This window comes from Typopeltis vanoorti, chromosome 15 (genome assembly GCF_054136105.1).
Source record: "Typopeltis vanoorti isolate ZY-2024b chromosome 15, IOZ_Tvanoo_1.0, whole genome shotgun sequence".
Lineage (NCBI taxonomy): Eukaryota > Metazoa > Arthropoda > Arachnida > Uropygi > Thelyphonidae > Typopeltis > Typopeltis vanoorti.
In genome coordinates, this window is record NC_143563.1 from 96,371,838 (window position 1) to 96,393,123 (window position 21,286).

Sequence of the window (21,286 nt, forward strand, 5' to 3'; positions counted from 1 at the left end):
TATCTTGTTTTGACTGTGTATCAATTATGTAAATAAAATAATAATAATAATAATAATAAACTGCGATTGAAATAGAATAATAAACATTAAAATAGGCGGAAATATGAACAAATGTGCTTTTGGCTTACTAAATCATGTTAATACCGTACGGTAGTTTGGAAGAAACAAAATTCCTTTGGAATAAATTTTACTCGACAAAAATAAACAAATTTCAGATGACAAAATTAATCAGAAAACATCTTGCAAAGATCTATAGAAACATTGCATGAAATTCCAAAAACCAAGATACCATTCTAATATACAATTAAAAACGAACATTATTGAATTAAGAAACAATAGCCATGAAGAAGACAAACCATAATAGAAAACAGGAAAAATAATTATTAGTTCGAGAGATTCATAGAAATGGTCGCAATGATGTTCGGTCGGAGCAGGCAGCCTGATATACTTAATAAGCATAAAAAAGAAAATCGCTTACCTGGTCTTGTCGTCTGGAAGACACTGGTTTCTTTTAAACTTTTTGCCTTTTACTTTTCAAACAAGAAGGCTAGTTTTTATCGTCTAACCTATTAAGTAAATAATAGTTAAAGCAAGCCAATATAATTGTTCATTATTTTGCTACCATCTCTGTAAAATATTAGAACAAACGAATGGTTTCCAATATATAGAACTACTTAATAAAAGCAGTTCTGTATATTTGAATATATAAATAAAGATGTTTTACATCTTCATTAGGATAAAAGGATGAGAAATACATTTGCTGAACTGTTTTTCTGAGTTTATTACGTTTAGGTGTTAATCCATCTGACAACTCAAATCTCGGAAAGCGCTAAGCCTAAATTTGTGAACTAGAACTTTATTATTAAAAAAAAATATCACTGGCTTTTACTCCAGCTCGAAATGCTAATATAAAAACTGAATATAATTGTAGAAAATATCGCCATTTATATCGCCCTTCAATGCAGTAGCCAAACATCGGGTTATTATTATGAATTTACAATGGAAACTGTTCTTCCATATTCTTCTATTATTGTTCGGTATTTCATTTAATCCATCGTCAGTTTGCTGTTCTCTAAGAATTTAATCTCCTATCTGCATTCTCTTGGATTTTTTATGTATATTTTTATTTAATTATTTCCTTGGATCCTCGATTGATACTATTGTACAATGAAGTGTCAATATTATCATGTTGTTATTATAAGGCACGTTCTTCTGCATTGTTACGTGCAACAGCTACTTTATTAGTTATTTAACTGATACTTTGGAGTGCAGGTAATACGGTGGTAGCTCCCGATTATTTTAAGGAGCAGCATGAGTTTCATTTTCAGAAAATTCTAAATGATTATTTCTATATAAAAACACAATCTATAGAGACCACTGTTCTATATACAAATAATTTGTCTTTAAAGTAAACTTCATTTTAGCCATCCCACCTCCGTTAGTCTAGCTTATATCTGATACTTTTAATTTTGTTCATTAAGTTTGGCCTCGATATTTCTTTACCTTGTCGTAAGAATATATAACCACTATCTAGGACACTCAGTAGGAAATTCCTTTATAATTATCACATTTAGTTTTTCTTTCGTTCTTTTTTTTTTTTTCTCCTGTCACGATATCCAATATTGACATCATCAAGTCTTCTGAAATATATGGTGTTCATTTCTATAGTGAAGTTTACCTCCATATTTTGCGGCAGAATTATCTTTGAGATTCTTCCCGAAGTTTTCCTATATTTTTGTTCAGTTAATTCATATTTGAAAGCACTCAGACAAACTAGACATTTATAGACATATATATATATATATATATATATATATATATATATATATATATATATATATATATATATAAGACCTGGTTGGTACACAGGATAGCACCTCCTCTCTCCCATCATAAGTTGTGGATTCGAATCCATCTGCGAGTACGGATATTGTGAATGTCTTTAGCTGGAAGATAAATGGTAGAGTTCCGTGTTATCCAGCCTTTAGCCTGCTCACTGTACGAGAGCCGAATGTCTTTTTTCGTTCAGATTCACGTCAGAAAACAACTGACGTATAAGATTAATATCAATGGGGGAGGGGGGATAGTAGGAAATGCAAAGAACAAAATCGGTAACCATTCGCACCAGTTAGTTTTATTCTGTAATACGAAGAAAATCTTGCAGACTAAAGGAAAGGAATTTCTCATATTAGCAAGTTGAATTTCTTCCAGACTAGTTTGCTGAATGATTTGCCTCATGCATGATGTATCCTCACATTTATTTTTGACATTTTTGTTGTCGCCCGGAGAATGCTGCAAATAATACAGCTTAGATGACTTAAAATGAAACAAACAAAATAATAATAATATGTAAGAAACAAGATAGAAGGAATGAAAGAAGTAAGAAATAAACAATGTTTTTCAGATTTTCTTAGTAATTACGAAATAATCTGAGAATTCTTGTAATTGTTCAGTCAATGTCGAGAAAAAAGAAAAAAATAGGACGATAAGGAAAACATCTTGGGAATTGCACATTTTCTTTACTCACTGCAGAGGCATATAAGGAAAACATAACAAATTAAATGGCAGCTTCCTTTAAAAAAATAATAAACAATAATTAAAAACATTGAAAGTATTTATCCTTTTTCCCTAAAATTGTTCGTCACTATATCTGTCTGTCTAAGAAATAAAGAGGCTGAAATTTTATCAAATATGACATCTTCAAAAGAGGTATGGTCAATAGGTTTTCAGAGAATCAAAAATAATGAATTGATAAACAAACAACTAACCAACCAACAACAACAACAAAAAAAACCTGCTAAAGACTATTAGATGAAAAAAAGACCTCAAATATTTGGTGTCCACTGAACTATGCGAAAAAGGTAGGCTGTTTATATTAAGTCAGTACAACTATGGCTATGACATTAGTTTATTTATCTCTATAGAATGAGTCTGTTTCTGTGGCTAGTTTGCATAAAAGCTACAGTATAAAGAATGTGAAACAAGGTTGATCACTTGTACGAAAAATTATTGTACTGTAACTAATTCAATAAAGAAATACTTAGATAAGAGAACTAAAAACAACAGTCGAACATTGAAAAAATAATAGTGGAAAATAAATAAGTTAGAATTATGTCCAGTAATCTCTTATATGTGATTTACAAACGACACCCCTCCAACATATTTTATTAAAGATTTGTTAATCCTAGTTATGACACGTTTAAATCTATCTATCATCTATCCATGTTTGGTTTATGTATTGTGGATATATAACTTTGAACTGCATTGCTACAAATGGTCCGATTAAAAGTCAAAATCGAAATTATTCGGCAAATTAATTTGAATGGAGATTCTAAATAGCAATTTTCATTAAAACCTTTCCAACCAATGAGAAATCACTATCAGACAAAATTATTATCAATTTTGCCAATAAAAATACACTGATGACATCAAAAGTAAACAAATGAATATCGTCTTACGTGAATTTTCTTAAATTCTATACAGCCTTAGAGGAGATATTACAATATATAATTTTAACATAATTATATTGCTGAAAATTGTGTGATCGAAACAAAAAATTGAATATTTCAGGCCCACCATATTATTCTATTGATACTGAGTCTCTTGTGTGTTATATTGCATCGAGTCGATTTCGACTCCTGGTGATCCTATGAACATACATTCTCCATTCAGATCTGTCCCTGACCATGTCTTTCAGATCCTCCAAGCGCACTCCAGTTGCTTCTTTAACTCCATCCACCCATCTAAATCTTGGTCTTCCTCTTCTCCTGCTTCCATCAACTTTAGCAAGCATCATCATCTCCAGACTGTCATTTGCTTGCATAATATGTCCGAAGTATGACAATTTTTGCTTAATGATCATAGCTTCGAGGGAGCAATCTGGCTTTATTCTGTCTATCACTGATTTATTGGTTTGCTTTGCAGACCATGGTAGTTTTAGTAAGCGTCTCCAAACCCATAATTCAAATGCATCTATCTTCCTCCTTTCACTCTTTCTCAGGGTCCAACTTTCACATCCATACAGTACCACAGGAAATACCATTGATTTCACGATTCTGATTTTTGTTGCGAGGCTAATATCTTTATCTTTAAAGATCTTGCTTAAATTTTTTATTGCTTTCTTTCCGAGTAATAATCTTCTTCAGTACAATAACCATCTTTATCAATTCGGGATCCTAGGAGCACAAAATTGTTAACTGCTTCCATTTTCTCCCCATCTACTTCAAAAACATTATCTTAAGTTCAAGACTCTTACTAGAAACTAATAAGAGTAGCCTTAAGTTTCAGCTTTTGATTAAATGTTAATGTTAAGTTGATTTTATGCTATCAACATAGTGGTGTTCCTTTACTAAAGATGGTAAACAGCAATGTTTTATTAATATTTTCATTCCGAAATAATTTAAAATTTGAAAGTATTTTACAAATAATCTAATTACATCGATTCCGAAGAGTCAATACAGCTTGTACTAAGAAAGGTAAGATTGTCTAGATATTCTTTGCGCATTTTGAAAGTTATCTAAAACGAATTTGCAATTAGCTATTGAAGTACTTTGTATCTTTACTTCGTTTATCTTAATATTTCAGATGTCTTATTTGCAAATGTTTACAACTTCACACAAATTTTAATACTAATTATATTTAAATAAAAAATCATATCATCTTTGCAGAAAATCTACTTCTTTTCGATATGACTATTAACAATAATGATATTATTTTCAGTAATAAAGGAGTCCTCTTTTACCGCAATTATAGAAAATAAGCTTTTCATAGTTAACTATTGGCAACAAAAGATAATAAAATAATTTCACTTAATTGTTTTGTAGAAATTAGTTATTTAAATTATTTTTATAGTTTTATAAATAAACCTTATACTAAATTATATAGTCAAAATATAAGAAAAGTGCTTTCAATTTCAATATTTATAAATATTGTGAAATTTGTTAAACTAAATTTAGTTTAACAAATGAAATCGGGTTAGCACTGTTTAACAAAGAAAAGGAATGAAAGAGAGAATTTGAAAATAAACATTCGCAAATAATTAATTACTATTTACTTATTAGTAAATGATACAAAATCACCATGTTTCTAAATCAAAGTTATAGTTATTGAATTTCTCAGATTTGCAGTCCGAAATGTCAAACTTAGAATAGGTTGAACCACTTTTTTTTTTTTTTAGATTGTTAACCACAGATATCTTTAACTTTCTTCTATTATTCAGACCAGGAAATTCTAGGAATAACATTAGTAAACTAGAATGAACATAATAATAAATAAAATAAAACTAGCTCAACGATATCTTGGAAATAAATTAATGAAAAAATGATTGTGTTTCGTGTATTATATTTTTAAATCGTAACTCAGCATATTATCTAATCTGAATATTAGTTTAAAAGTGGTTCAGGCCAATTGCTAAAGAAAAAGCTAACGTTTTAGATAATGATTTTACTGTGATTTCGATCAGAATGTTCAGTACGTTATCATAACTGAAAATTTTCGTGTTTTTAAATCAGTATAATTGTTATGCCCTTGAAGTGTGGATTAATAATAACAACCAATAATTAATAGCAGGGGGTTCGGGTCTTTGGGATACAACTGTTATTACCCCCCATATGACCTAGAATGTAAGCATAAAGATACTCTCTCTCTCTATTGGTGTCTCGCTACAGTTTCACTCATTGATCATATATCACTTGCCGGGTTACATTTCTTTTGAGTTCATCGAATGAAGTTTGGATCTGCTCCAGTCAACAGCGTCCAAGTTCCCAGTGCTTCAAATTTACATCCTCAGGTTTAGCCTGATTCCACGGGTTACATTTCCGCTGACTCTGATAGTCACATTACAACCTTAGAGGAACATCATTACAGAATTTTTCTTTCTGTACTTCCTTAAATAGTCTCAGTTTACTCCCGCAATAACATATCTATGTATTAGTTTCTCTAAAATTCCACATCTAGTTCGATGCTTTAGGGGGGGGGGGAGTATACTGTAAAGTTGTTCTAGTGTTTCGTTTTGATATCAAATACTGAAATGATGATACTTTGGGGATGAATATGATATTAAAGTTCTTTAAACTGAGAAAGTATGGTTATTTTAGAAGTGAGATAGCAGATGCTAGTGGAATATTTAAGTATTAACGTCTGTATTTTGGATAATATTATAGTTTTACTTCGAAATACGATATGTACTTCAGAATAAAGATAGGTCTTCTATGAAACAAATATGCACTTTTGTTTGCATTATTCATTATTCATACTGTGAATTGCACCTTACTGCAATTCACAGTGTGTGAAGAACCAACTGGTATTAATTTACACATTTGTGTAAAAATTTTAAAGGCAAAAATGTTAAAAATTTGACCCAAGACTTGCGAGACCGTATGCAACTAAAAAGTGATGTGCACACGATACGGACAACTGAATGCAGACATAATACTTTAAAAAAAAAAGTGATACGAATGTTAAAATAAACACCGAAAAGGTGAATTGAAATTTTGGCTTTGAAAGAACTGAGAATAAAGAAATAATAAAAGACTCTTATATGCGTGGTAAGCCAGCAACAAATATGAGAGCCGGCTGTTGTTCATTCATCTGAATGTATTTTCTGCATTCAGTCGTTGGTATCTTGTGCTCATCACTTTTAATTGCATACCGTCTCGGCTGTGATCAAGTCTTGAGACAAGTTCTTACCTACAAAAAATTTACACAGGTATGTAAATTAACATCATTTAATTAAAATGTTATTTTTTGCCTAGTGTTTACAAAGGGATCGCCAGTTCTTAAAATAGCTTCGCTTTTTTTTTTCTACTTGACGAGTTTCGTAACTTTTTCAGAAATTTTACGACATATGGTGAAGGCAATGGCTCAATTCCAACTTTATCCAATATTCTAATATCGGAAAACAATATTAAAATCTTGAGCACAAAATTCCATTCTGAGGAGAGACAGCGTTTCTTTGTTCTTGATACAGAATCTCTCTCTCTGATCTTTTATTAATTATCCACATTATCTTCCAATCTCAGAAATAACAGCTGCATTTTTTAAGATGGTATACAACAGAATATATTTATAATATAAATTTATTTTATATTATATTAGAATATAAAGTACATTTCACGGTGATATTATATTTTATATTATATTAGATTAAAGTATATTTTGTATTATATTAGAATATAAAGTACATTTTACGGTGAAATGTACCTTACTCGAAAACTCTAACTTTTTTCCCCAAAATTAAAGTTAAAAAGTTTAGTAAACGTTCTTAAAAGAACTGGGCGATGGACTGAGTCCTTGACTCTTTATCCCGTCATCTGAATGAAGAAAATCTGTGTGGATGGAGTGTTATTGTTGTGCTAAAAAGCTTTAGTCATGGCTGGGTAACAGCAATAGCCGAGCCTCAATTACAACTTCATTGGCTACAGCATTGCCATTTGTTACCCTGGAAGTCCTAAAAAGGACTTTCTCTTTTCTTCTTTAGTAAACGTTATCTCAATGTCTAAGATTATTATTTTTATAAGTGAATAAACAATAGGTGTATTAAATAAAATTAATGAGGTAAAAAATTTACCTATAAAAATTACTAAAGATTTCATTTTTACAAAAACAATATTAACTATTATTTTATAAGAGAAGATAAATAATTTGAAAAGTTTTATATCTTAATTATCGTTTATATTTCCCCTAGGATAACACAGACAACAGATAGTATTTCCTAACCTGAAAAGGACTGCATTCTACAGCTGTTTTTGTTGGTGATAATACAAAATTGCGATATCTAAAATTCACTGAAATTGTTCATATGGTGGTGGTGGGGGGGTGAAATGAAATAAAAAAAACTGAGATAAAATATAAATTAATACAGTTAATAAGTCATTTTGAGTGAATTATTTTAAGTTCAATTTAATTAAAATTTTCGTAATTTGGAATCACAAATATAAATAAATGAAAATAACAAAATAAAATACATAATTTTTCTCCTCGGTCATATCATTTAATAGTCATTCTTGATGTAACATTTACAGTTTAGACCTTTTAAATGGCTGCATACTAGTACAAATGATTCTGCGCCACCTAACCTAAAAGTTTTCGACATTTTTTAAAATAAATCAATAATAAATATCACATGCAGCCTTGATAGTTCTTCAAAGATTTATTTAGTGCAGAAATTTCCCCTTAATAGCTCCCATTTCTTCCAGCATACATATTCTTCTAGTAACTTCTTCTGATTAGTCCCTTAATAGTTTTAATAGGGACCCTTGGCACTTTTATTGGACTTTCCTAGCTCATGCTTCCCCATGTATTGTGGGGTTTCGCGACAAAATAGTTACGCATGTCCAACTTTATAAATTATGAAAGCATTAATATGCGTTAACACATAGTTTTGATTTAATGTCATTATATTATTATAATTATAAACAAAATTTGTAATTGCAAAAACAAATATTTGGGAATAAAAATTAATTTGCCGAATAAAATGGTGCAGAATGTATATATCTAATCCTGGATTGGGGATTAAAAAAGCTGCGATTTCAGAAAATTCGCTAAGAAAAAACAAGTTATCGTTCTTATTAATATACTTATTTTTAAATTTATTTATTTGTCATTCTTAAACAACAAAAATCACAAACATTATTTAATCTTAAACGATAGAAATCAGATATGCAATTAAACTTAAGGTTAACGTATTGTTTAAAACATATGGTGTATTAATTTTTATGCAATCATTTTTATTATTTAAAATTTAGATTTTTTAATATATTACGCATACACTATATTAAATAATTATACTAAGACGTATTTCAAAATATATTATCAAGAGAAATGTGGCCATAATGAAAATTAATCTTAAAATAGCATAGTGTTCTAAATTTCCACTATCAGGTATCTAAATGGAAAACATTAGCTTTATTTAGTTTAGAATATTATTAATATAGTCAACTTTTTTTCCCATTATTCACGAAGTATAATTAAATAATGAATCATGGAGCATTTTTTTATAAAAACGTACAAAATATTGCAGTTTTAACTATTTTGTTGAATTTAAAATCTACTTTTCTCTGAACGTTTATAGAAGTGATAGTTTAGAAATAAGTAGGGTTGCTTTTAGTATTTCTTTTGTTTATCTTAGATCCAAAAGTTTATGGCTTCCCTTTTAAAAAAGGGAAGCAACGACTTTTAAAGCGGATACCACTAAATGGGTCTTTTATGTGATAAATTTTCTTCCAGCACTTATTGGTTGTGGTGAATCCTAGAGACCTGCGATTGGCTAAATAGCTTCAGAGACGATCATGATTGGCTACATCATAAACTAGAGAAGTCAGAGAAGAAACAAGGGGGGGCGGAGAAGAAGTACTGAGCCTCCACTAATGAAACAAGTCCTTGCCTCTTTGGAAAAGAGAGATGTCGGACATACGTTGGATTTTTTTTTCCCCTTCGTGGCTTTAGTTTAATGTCATTGTTTCCACTGGCCTTGTAAGGTTATTATTAGAAGTAGTTGAATTGGATCCGAACTATGAATTAAATATTCAGTGAATCAAGATGTAATGCGTAAAAATTCTGAAACTGTATCTATGTACATGTTGGATATGAAAGTAAGTAATCTGTTAATTCAGAAGAAAAAAATTATCTCTAATTACATTCTCTATATATCACCAAATATCTACGATCAGTAAGTTTACTTCTATTAATTTTTCACTAGTAAAAATAACTGCGAAGTTCTAAACAGAAGATTTCTAGATTAAAAGAACGCAAGTAGTGAATATAAAAGTTTTAAAACCGTACATTTATATTTCTAGTCTTACTTTATTGTATATTCATAAATCTGACTATATATATAATATATTATATGTTTATATTTCCATCATCATTCTGTTATAATTAGCATACAGTTTGTGTAAGAATATGCTGAATTATCATAAATATGAGGATTATCATAATCCTCAATCAAACATACTTCGCTTTCATAGCTGTTTGCGAGACATCCCATCAGAAGTGACTCTGCATTGAAAACGAATTAATATCGTAAGAAAGTTTTGTTTTGTTTTGTTTTTTTTACAAAGAAAGGATTAGAAACGAGTATCTTAAAAGCTATACAATCATGCTCAGTTTTGTTTTTATAAAAATCCACGCCTTAACCGAGTCCTATGTAGTCAACAAATAATAGAAAATATACATGTAGTCAACAAGGAGTAGTATTAACTAACCTAGAAAGAGAGAAAGGATTTCTTACAAACTTATATATTTGAATTCATTCAGACAGCGTTTCTCTATCTGCGGATCGCAATAGGCAAATCTTAAATTATAGTATCCCATAGTAACGCAGTATGAAAGCATGATTTCCTAATACGTATACTCAAATGAGCGTACAGAATAAGATAATACTATCGTGATTAAGTTTGTATTATTAGTAATTTCCTGTCAACAATTTTCTTCCGAGTTAATTTGTTATTTGTTATGGATGCAATAGTGTCACATCTTATATTTCAGTTTTCTAAGACACTTTTAACTGCATTCATCCCCCTTGATCATTCTTCTCTGGATCTTTTTCCTTTCATCCAGGCATCAAACACTTGTTTTGCACAACCTTATCTCTCCCATATTATTTAGGTAACTATATACCATCTCACATTAATTCTACTCACGCATTCTTGAATGCTAACAATGTTCAAGTTCCTTCCTAAAATCTTCATTTTTAATGATTCTGGAGTTGATTTTGTATCTAGTCTGATCAAAGAAAAAAAAAGTTAAAACTGATCTGAACAATGTCGTGTACAGCTTAGTTTTTAGTGTCTTTTAGAGATTAGTGTTTCACCAATTTCTCTCTTATCCCATATAAATTTATTCAGCTGACGTCCTACCGTACCAACTTTGTTTAGTCTAATTTACATATTTAATTTGCAATTCTTCACTAAAAGTGGCGAACAGGTGTCATTTCCATGTTATTGGCAAAGTTTGCATACAGATGCTTGTTGTATTTAATGGTTTCTAAACTATTTGTTAAATATAAAAATCTGATCCTGACAACCCCTATTTAGCCCGAAGCCAGCTTCTTGTTCTTCAAGTTTCTCTTCCATAATTTTTCTTCTTAATAAATCTCTTTTTAAGTATGCTTCTGTAAATCTTGCCTTGAACATCTAACAGGGAAATTCCAACGTAATTCTCTTATTCAGTTTTTATAGACGTGTACTATGAGAGCTCTGCTCCAATCATCTGGAATTCGACCTGCTGACAAGGCCTTTTGAAGTTGCAAGTCACTCTTGTACTTCCATATTTGTACATTTTCTGATCGAATATCATTTATTACTTTCCACATTTCAGGTTTCTCGTAGCTTTTTTCATCGCCAGTACTGAAATGTGCTCATGACTCTCCTGGATAATTTCTAAACTACTTTTTCAACATAATTTTTCGAGACATCCAGAATATCTTCAGTAGTTTTTGTCACTTTTGTGATCCCTTGATTCTTTTCTCCGTTTTTTAATGTTTCTATTTTTCTTTAATCTTTACAATATTTTTTCATTGATATTTATTCCTGTTATTGTTGATATTTATTCCTATGTTACTCTCAATGTCTTTTCGCTGGTTTGATTTAGCTACTATTACACATAACTTATTAGCCTTCTTACGTTTTTTCAGTATTTCATAAACCCGATATAACATCTTATTCATAAAACATATTTGAGTTCGGTCCTTATTGTAATCAGTGCTATTCGGAGTCTCATAGTTTTGAGGAGAAACCTGATAGCAAAAAGGCTGGAAACTTCTTTTTTTGCAACAGACGTGAATTCCAATTTATTCTAAAACTGTTGCTAAAATCAAATCTTACTAAAGTCATGTGGAAGTTTTGCATGGTAGTAGAGTTTTTAATTTTGTGGTCAGATCTTTTATATGCCTGTTTCCTTGTCCTCCTCAGAAGCAAGGAATTGAACCTAACACTAGTGAAGGGAAAGATGAGTTGAAATCAAACGATGACTTCATCCATAAAAAACCCAGTAGCATTTAAACTGAGTTGGTCAGCCTCATATGATGTAAGAGATTGTCTTCCGTCAAAAGAAAATTTCTCAGTGAAAACACTCGTCTACAATTAATATACAAATGCTTGCCAATGTTATCCAGCCATCAGCAACTAAATAGAATTAACATATATCAAAACTTAACTTACACAGAAACATCCCTCTCTCCCAACAAGACTTGGAAAATAATCGGTTTTCTGTTAATGTTATTGTTGTGTGGAGGGGAGGGGAGGGGAGGGATTTTCCCTCTCTGAATGAGTCGACATGCAAAGGCTTAATCTGGTTAGTGAAACTCAATATTTAATAACGTTTATGTGTATGGGTTTCAGTGTACAGCATTTACTACACTTGATTCTTCGAACATTCTACGAAATCAGTCATAGCAGTATTATTATGTACAAAAATAATAGATTCTGATTTTTTTTTTGTTGTTGTTTCATTTTGTTTCATTTTGAATTATCCCATACTCTTTCTAAGCACTACTGGAATGTCTAGTATTTATTTATCTTCTGGAATTGTAGATGTAAATGACAAAAATTACTTGCAAATAATCATAAGTATCTATTTATTTATAATATGTGAGAATTCCCTTTAAATATGAATATTGTAACTTACTGGAGACGCGGTTTCCATTTTCGACTTTGCATCAGGTTGAGATTAACTGCAAAATACAAAGATTATTCTTTAATATTTCTTTAATAATATGGTTTATTTTTATGCAGTTCATTTCAAAATTATGAAAACTATCGACAGTATTATAAGAGAATTTAATACTTTTGTAACGAAATAACAATAATTAAGAGTAATATTGAATATTGAATATGTAATACTGGAACTGCATCAAATATTTTGCATAGTGCATGTATATAGTTCGTTATTCACAGTGTTTAAAATCAAATATCAATAATTTCAAATAGAGTACTTTTTTTTTTCAATCATCCAATCCACTAGAAATTTTCTTATTATTTGAATGTAGTTGACCAATTAGTACCTAAACAAAAAAGAGAGCATAAAATATTTTTAAAACATTTCTGTACAATTCTGCAAGATGCTGTGATTAGTATTGAAACAAATAATTTAATCAAATAATATGAGACATGCAGGATTAGTGAAGATACGTTATAAAATATCGAATTAAAATTATATCAGTTTTAAAATCATTCAATCCTTTGACTTTAAGTAAACAGAATTGTGTGTGTCAAATAGGTCCTCAAATATTTGCGAATGTTTATTTCGTATCTGTTAATTTTTTTTTCCAGCTAGAGAATGTGTGCTTAATACTCATTGACCATGAAGAAATTGTAAATGTTGATTTGTTTTATTATAATGCTCAGATTTCCAGACGATATCGCATTCCTCTTCTAGCATAAACACACGTCTAACTTTCTTGCACAAACACATCCCATCCCTACTTTCCTAAGCTTAAAAAAATGTACAACTGCTCTAACATTATAAAAATCAAATCCATCCAACTTTATTATGCTGTTCTCGAATTTGGAATGTGGCACTGAAGTCTCCCAAAATGTTTTGAGCTATTCCCATAGTAGTAGTATTTTCTTAGGTTTTTATGATGCGCTTTAATCGCATTGAAGTTTTGCATGCATGTTGCATAAAATGTATCATAAATGTACCTATGGAAACTGATCATACGTGAGACTCATGCGAAAAATAGTATTGTTTCTGTTGCTGTTCAGTTGTCCCCACTTCTGTTATTCTCTTTTACTTCAAATTACTTTTCCCACCCTGCAATTCCATATGATAATTATAGCATTTATCTTAGTAAATAGAATAGCCATAAAAAAAAACGATGCCAAAAATAGTTGCATGGTCGCAACTAGAAAATGAAAAGTTCCTATTTATACATCTTGTTAACGTGGTAACACCGTAATGTGATTAAAAATAAATAAACAAAAAGCAATGTCATTTTTCAAGTACGTCACTGTTGATTATTAATAATAGTCCTTATCCTTATAAGGACTGGCTTAAAGGGGCGAAGCAAGAATGCTTTTCTTCTTCCCCGTTATCTGTAGAGGACAGTGTAGGGATAAGGTGTTATTGAGCTATTAAAGCTCTGATCATGGCAGGAGGGTAACAGCAATAGCCGAGCCTCAGTTAGAACTTCATTGGCTACAGCATTGCCATCCATTATCCTCCAAGGGTATTGGATTGAATGAATCAATCACCGCATCTCAATATTATTAATAATAAAATGTGGCAATTTCATTTTGTAGGTTTTCTTCTAAATTTTAGTTATGGTGTGAGAGATTCAAAATTGCATTATGGCTATTAAGCTGAAGATTAGCAAGAGATAGCTAGAATTATAGTTTAGTATTGTTATTTTTTACTTTCTTTATTTTAATTTTATGTTTAGTATGATATCCATTTCTAGGTCTCAAATCTACAGATCCCAAGAGAATTCGAAGCCATCTTTATATACGATAGAACTATTTTTATTTTTAAATTTTTATTTTGTTAATCACAGTCGCAATTTTTCTCTATCTCTTTTTTTTTTTTCTGGTTTGTGTGTGTGTGTGTGTGTGTGTGTGTGTGTGTGTGTGTGTGTGTGTGTGTGTGTGTGTGTGTGTGTGTGTGTGTGTTCACCTCATTAAAGAACGAACTTGTATTTTCTTTATTACTTTAAACATCTAATGATAAATATGAATATTAGACTGACTTTGAGGCAATGTAGAATTTATGCCTAGTTACTTGCAGGTGTTTCTTCGGAGTAAAAATAAATATTGCATATTTCTTTCTCTCTCTCTATTTCTCTCGTACAGGTGCAAATGGTCTCCGTCGCCGAGGCCGTCAGACCTATACGCGCTACCAAACGTTGGAGCTGGAGAAAGAGTTTCACACCAATCACTATCTTACCAGAAGGCGACGAATCGAGATGGCGCATGCTCTGTGTCTCACGGAGCGACAGATTAAAATCTGGTTCCAAAACAGGAGGATGAAGCTAAAGAAAGAGATCCAAGCTATTAAGGAATTGAACGAACAAGAACGACAGGCCCAGGCAGCGAAAATAGTTGCTTCGCAACCCCAGCAAGCACAAGCACAACAGAGCCAGACGCAGTCTCAACCACAGAAGGCTCAACAGCCATCCGGAGCATCATCTACAGCGCCGGGAACCAGTGAGACATCTAATACAGGAAGCAAAACGTAAGGCAGATATATTCTCTCTATCTATCTCTCTATCGCTCCCTCATCTTGGTCCCAGACAGGTGAGATGGTCACATGATTGGCATGTCGTAATTTCTATGTCTGGTATTTTATAAAAATATGCTTCTACCACCTCACCCTTACCATTAGAGTACTTGCGATTTGCATGTGTTAAATAACGGCGATAAATATCTTTTTTTTCTTCTTTCATTTTAGAATTTACTTTCTCTGCAAACATTAAGAACAGCCTATTTTAAATATTTTAATAAAAGCAAGGGAGGTCAAGTATATACAGTTTTGTTAATTGAGATGGATTCCTTGTAATGTTATTCAAAGCCACCAAAAAACAATCGACTGAGTTCGTATTTTGGCGCAAGCGCATTGAATTCTTTTCCTAAAATGGAGTCCTTAACTAAAACTAAAAGAAACGATGCTAACTTTCAAACAGCTGTTGCTTCTTAGTCATTATTTTCCTGCTTTGATATTTCATATAACATATGCTACGACTTAGAGTTTGAAATGACTCTATTGAATATCAATTGTCGATCATAAGTGGCCATCTCAATATTTTCTTGTGTACAAACACCAGTTTCGTGATTTAGCATGTGGGACATGATGCGTAGTGTTTAGTTGTAATCATCATATGCCTGGTTTTAAACACTGACAATGCATTGTTCTGTTGTAGAGAGCAGTGTTAGAAATTCGCCACCTTTGTCGGTAGTTTGTGACCCACCCTTTGTCTAGTATTATTTAAAACATCGTTTTCCCCCTCGTTTTTATTTTCGTTCATTTCATAAAAAAAAATATTGTCGATTATGCATAAAAAACTGAAGGGTTCAAACTGTAGTGATATTTAAATACATACGTATCCATTTATATGGGAGAGTTGTTAGAGAAGTCCAGTAGTGTGGCTTGCTAGTTCTTAAAATATACTCAAGTTGACTGAAAATCTATATTTTAATATGCTTTTTATATCAAATGATATGAGGGTCAACATATGGCTATGAAAGTTTTTTGAAGTTATATATTTTTCTTAGCATAAATATATTTAAATCAATTTGATATCTATTATGAGAGTAGAAAGGCACTGCTTAATATTTATTCTCTAAAATTATTACCTAATTTTTCTTTGTTTGTTGTTATTTTAGTCAATTTTAAAGTAGTAAATATATAAAAAATAAGTAGAGGAATTTCACTCAAACTATAAAACCATAATGTATATCATTCGTTCTCTCAATGAAAAATAAAATTGGTAAAGGATCAAATCCTACCTTAACGTTACCTCAAGTTATGATTTTCAAAAAATTGAAGGCATTACAAGCCACAATTACACAATTTAATTTATTTTGCCTGTATTAATATATTTCATATAAGACATATTACTAAGTATATATAAAACAAGCTAGCAAATATAATTAAAATAGAATATTTTTTTAAATTCTACAATTTTTAAAAATTTTCTTTTAATAAATGATTTTGAATTTAATAAAGAAAAATAAATTTTAGATGATTTAATTTAATATATCATTCATGACAGTTTAAATGAGTTTTATGCCGTGTGGATTTATATGTGAATTCATTTAGTATTATATCAAGGTTTTGAGAAAATATTATATCAAGGTTTTGAAAAATTACTACCATTTAATATTCATATATTATATTATATCAAGGTTTTGAAAAATACTATACTACCATTTAATTTTCATGAAATATTATATTAAATGGTAGCGTCTGTTGATGTAAATTCACTATTTATATCAAGGTTTTGAAAAAATACTACCATTTAATATTCAAAAAATATTAAATGGTAACGTCTGTTGATGTAAATTCACTATTTATATTTATTTTAATTTTTATGTTATTGTTCGTTATTATTAAATTGTTACTGTAAAAGATTTTATAATTCGGACAACTATAATTTAGCCATTTTGAAATCTGGACCTCATAGATTGATTTACGTAGTGTTTCTTTTCCTATATATTGTAAGAAATTATGAAAATAATTTAAGGCTTTCCTGGAAAGAAAACAGATAATACTATGCTAAAACTACATCACACTTATATTAATATATCCTGTTTTAACATATATTTCTTCTCATGAACTTAAGTGTACATTAAGACCGACAGCTCATTGTCTGTGATTTCAATAAATATAACTTATTTATGTTGTTAGTTATTGCCTTTCTGATATTTTACCATGTATTAAAACATTCGATTCCATTTTTTGTTTGTTTGTTTTAAAATGAGTGCAGATGTGAGTCAGTTTTTTTTTTTTTTCCAGTAAAGCATTTTTATCCCACCTTGGTTACTATTCCTGCGTAATTGATCTGAAATAATTGTGATGTGGGTATTAATTAAAGAAATACTTTAGTTATGATCACTAAAATGATACGGTTGAGCAAGTCCTTTTGAATAATTCTATAGAAAGTCATTAACTTTTTTTTTTTTATAAATCGTTGTTTACTAGTTTGAAAAATCTAGCAGGAATTGTGCACATTAAATTAGTAAATACTTCATTGTATTACATACAATCTTATTGGGAAAGTACGAACATATTCCGAATATATCGTCTAGTCAATGATTATGATCTGAAGAACTGATTCTGTAAATATTTCTTCACCAAAACTTCGCAAAATATTAAAAGCATTCATAACCAGGTGTTAGATCTTCATCCTGTGTGATTAAAAAAATATTAAAATTTCGTCAATGCATTAAATAATATAATATAATAATAACAACATTTCAAAAATAAATAAATCGAATTTACATCTCTAAATAACATACTGATAATAATAACAATTCGAAGTTTTTATTTTTCATATTTTTTATCATAAAAAATTAAAGGTGTATAGCTGAAAATGCAATTAAAATTAGCTTTACAAGAAAACAATAAAAAATATTCAAAAATTTTAAAAATATACAAATAATTAAAAATATATAAATTAAATTAATAAAAATAATAACCAAGCTACGTATGAATGGAACAGCCTGTCCGAGTGTCCTATTATTTTCTATATAGATAATATAAAGTTATTGTTAATTAATAAGCATTGGTTTCTCCTAAAGCTTGATATTTTCGGAGATACTTAAGAGCTTTTTTTTATTATTGTTTTAGAATAGGAATAAGAGAGGATTTGTCTAATTTCTAAACGAAGACAAAATAAATAAATAAAAAATAATAATAATAAGTAAATGGAATTTTAGAAATAAATGACTTTCCAAAAAAAAGGTTAAATATAGAAATATGAAATATTTTATTTAGTGTTAGATTTCTGCACAGATACTACCATCTCTGGGTAGCCAAGTATGGTCGAGTTTTATTTTGCCTTTATAATCCTTAAGAATTAAACGGCTGTTAAGTGGGAAAATAATTTTATTCAGACCTTTTTTAAAATTATTATTATTATTTATTAACGTGTTTTTGTAATTCTGTTTGTTATTAACCATTATTTCTAGCAATTATTATTTACTAATATGGTTTCAGAATAACTTATTCTCTTCGCTTTTTATATTTTCTGCAAAGCTTTTTTTAAGGTTAAGACTTCTTTAAAAAGTTAGTTTTGGTGACGTCTCCAAAATTACACTCAAAATTACTAGCTCATCCCCCTCTCCCCCGCGCATAAAATTTTCATATGCATCTAAAATAAACATGTTGCAACTAATTAACAATAATGGAGCACAGAAAAAATAACAGAAATAGATTCTAGATTTAATTAGATAACTGAAGTTAGATTCAGTCGATCTTACTGTATAACGTAGGCACACTCAAAATGACTTAGACCAGCATTTCCTAAGGTGTGGTTCACAACCTGGTACCGATCCTCAGAAAATATAAACATTTCAATATGGCACGTAAGCTGTTGATAGAGAGGGGGGGGGGGAATCAGGCTGTAAATGCATATAATAAAATTGAACGGAGAAATGTGTGTGTGTGTGTGTGTGTGTGTGTAATTCACAAAATGATTTTTAAGTGTTAAACTGAATGCATCTAATAAAGAATAAAAATGAAAAAAACGAATTTGTCAAATAAAAATTAAAACCAGCAAGCCACAACTAGACAAATCATTTTCCTCGCTCTCTAGCATTCTCTCTCATGAGTATCCTTACCAATTATACGTAACGATTTTGCTTTCTTTTGAAGGAAGTAAAATCATTAGTCGGTTCTATATACGTATTGAAGTGTATCCACAATATTTTGAAAGATTTCTTTATTTTCTATATGTTGTATATTGCTAATCACATTGTCAAAGTTTTCAAACTTATTCTGTTAAAACGAATTCTTATATATATACGTATAAATAAGAAGATTGTTGTCTTATTTAAGAGTTGTCCTAAAAAAATGAAAGGCAAATCTGTGATGACGGACCATTTATAACTTTGCTAGCATGTGTGGTCATTTGTTTTGTTAAGATTTACATACCTTAAAGATGATATATTCATATTAAGATGGGCAGTTTTTCTCTTATACCGAATTTTCCGTTAAAGTTAATTTAATTATGAAGTTTTGAATCAAAGTTAACCAGTGCAATTCATTCATAACGAATTTAAATAATTCCAACACTTGTTACAGAGACATTGTTATATTTCCATGGTAACACGAGCGTTACATATTTTTGTATGACTGAGCTTATTTGAAAAAAAAAATAGTGTCGGAAAAAACCATTATATTATATATATATATTAATATAGATGCCAAAAGGGGAAAAAATGCTATATTTAATTGGATTTAGCAAAGCTCAGTCATATTATTTAAGCTTAATAGAAACAGTCTGTTTAGAAAGAAAAAAAAAGAACAAATCATTTTGTAGTTTTTTGCGGGTTCCAATTGTTGTATTTACATTCATCTTGTGCATGTTTGACATCTGTTTACTTGTCATGTATGTATTTGTGTTGTGAATTATGAACAAAATACAGATTGTAATTGAAACTATCGTCTCCGTTTGCATTGATTTTATTCTGTTTGATTTAAAACGTAACACAAGCTACTGAAATGGAATTTTAAGCTAAAAATATTGTTTTATTGGATTGCGAATTGGTGCTAACACCGAAATTTATACAGATGTAATATCAATATAGCAAAAATGGTTTAGTTTTGTCTACCTTTCAGGTCCAGTTAGTGCAAATTCCCTCATACATATTATTTAAGAGCAATTTGGTGGCTATGTTTGGGAGGTGGGGGGAGAGTTCAGGATATGGTCAATCTATTCAGACAATGATTTTTTTTTCTTTATACAAATAACTTGATTCCCCACCTTTTACTCAACACGTATGTTTAAGAATAGCAATACGTTTGAAGTGAAAAATGTATTACAAAAAGAACATGAACCTCATATGTGACAGGGTGAATAAGGATCTATTAATTTCAATATTCCTTAAATGCTGGATAAAGTTATTAGATGTTCAATGGCCAGCAAAGATAAGTACCGTATTTGAAATAACCATGTTTATTTGTTTTAATCATTTCTTTTTCAAAGTATATGCTTAGCGACTGATGTGTGCAAACATTTGTACTATTAATAATGGCTTTAAAATGTTGATGAGTGTGTAGCACCCAACAGACCAGAATGTTAAAGACCATCTTTGGCAAGCATTGACCCAATATAATGAACCGATGGCTTCACCACATTAGCTCACACGATCTGCCCGGTAACTTTTACATGAGGTGGTTATTTAAAATCCAAGATTTGTGTCACACTACTGTAGAATTTTATAACAGTGCATTTTATTCCATTGATTGATTCAGGCATGATAATAGCCATGCGCAGTTGACTTGAGTATAGGTGATAATACGAATTCTGCTTTTGTTTTTGTTTTTATCTTATTACTTTGTTCAGTTGCTATCTTGCAATTTTTTTTAGCTGTGGTGAGCAATACTCGCCTCATTCGTTGTATTAAAAACGTTTCTTTTTGTATATTGACACTTTCCCCAGACACACACACACACACACACTCGAAGTCACAAAATTTATAGCACATACCTATTTAAAAGAAATAATGCAGAAACAGTCTGAGTGACTGGACAGAATTACCTATCAGGCAGATTACCTTCTTCAGTATATATAGTGAATTCTTTATGGAGATTTTAACTACACCATCAAATATGTGAAGACAATGTCCTT

General features: G+C 30.2%; 1 protein-coding gene across 2 annotated transcripts in view; it reads left to right on the forward strand.

The window, feature by feature from the left end:
- LOC150099006 (homeotic protein ultrabithorax-like) overlaps positions 1-20,088 on the forward strand; it is a 47,187-nt gene extending 27,099 nt beyond the window's left edge. For both annotated transcript variants that reach the window (XM_090404729.1, XM_090404731.1), the window contains exon 2: positions 14,787-20,088. In XM_090404729.1, coding sequence (XP_090260855.1) covers positions 14,787-15,172 — 386 coding nt within the window. In that variant the 3' untranslated portion in view covers positions 15,173-20,088. The remainder of the gene's footprint in view (positions 1-14,786) is intronic.
- The last annotated feature ends 1,198 nt before the right edge of the window (positions 20,089-21,286 follow it).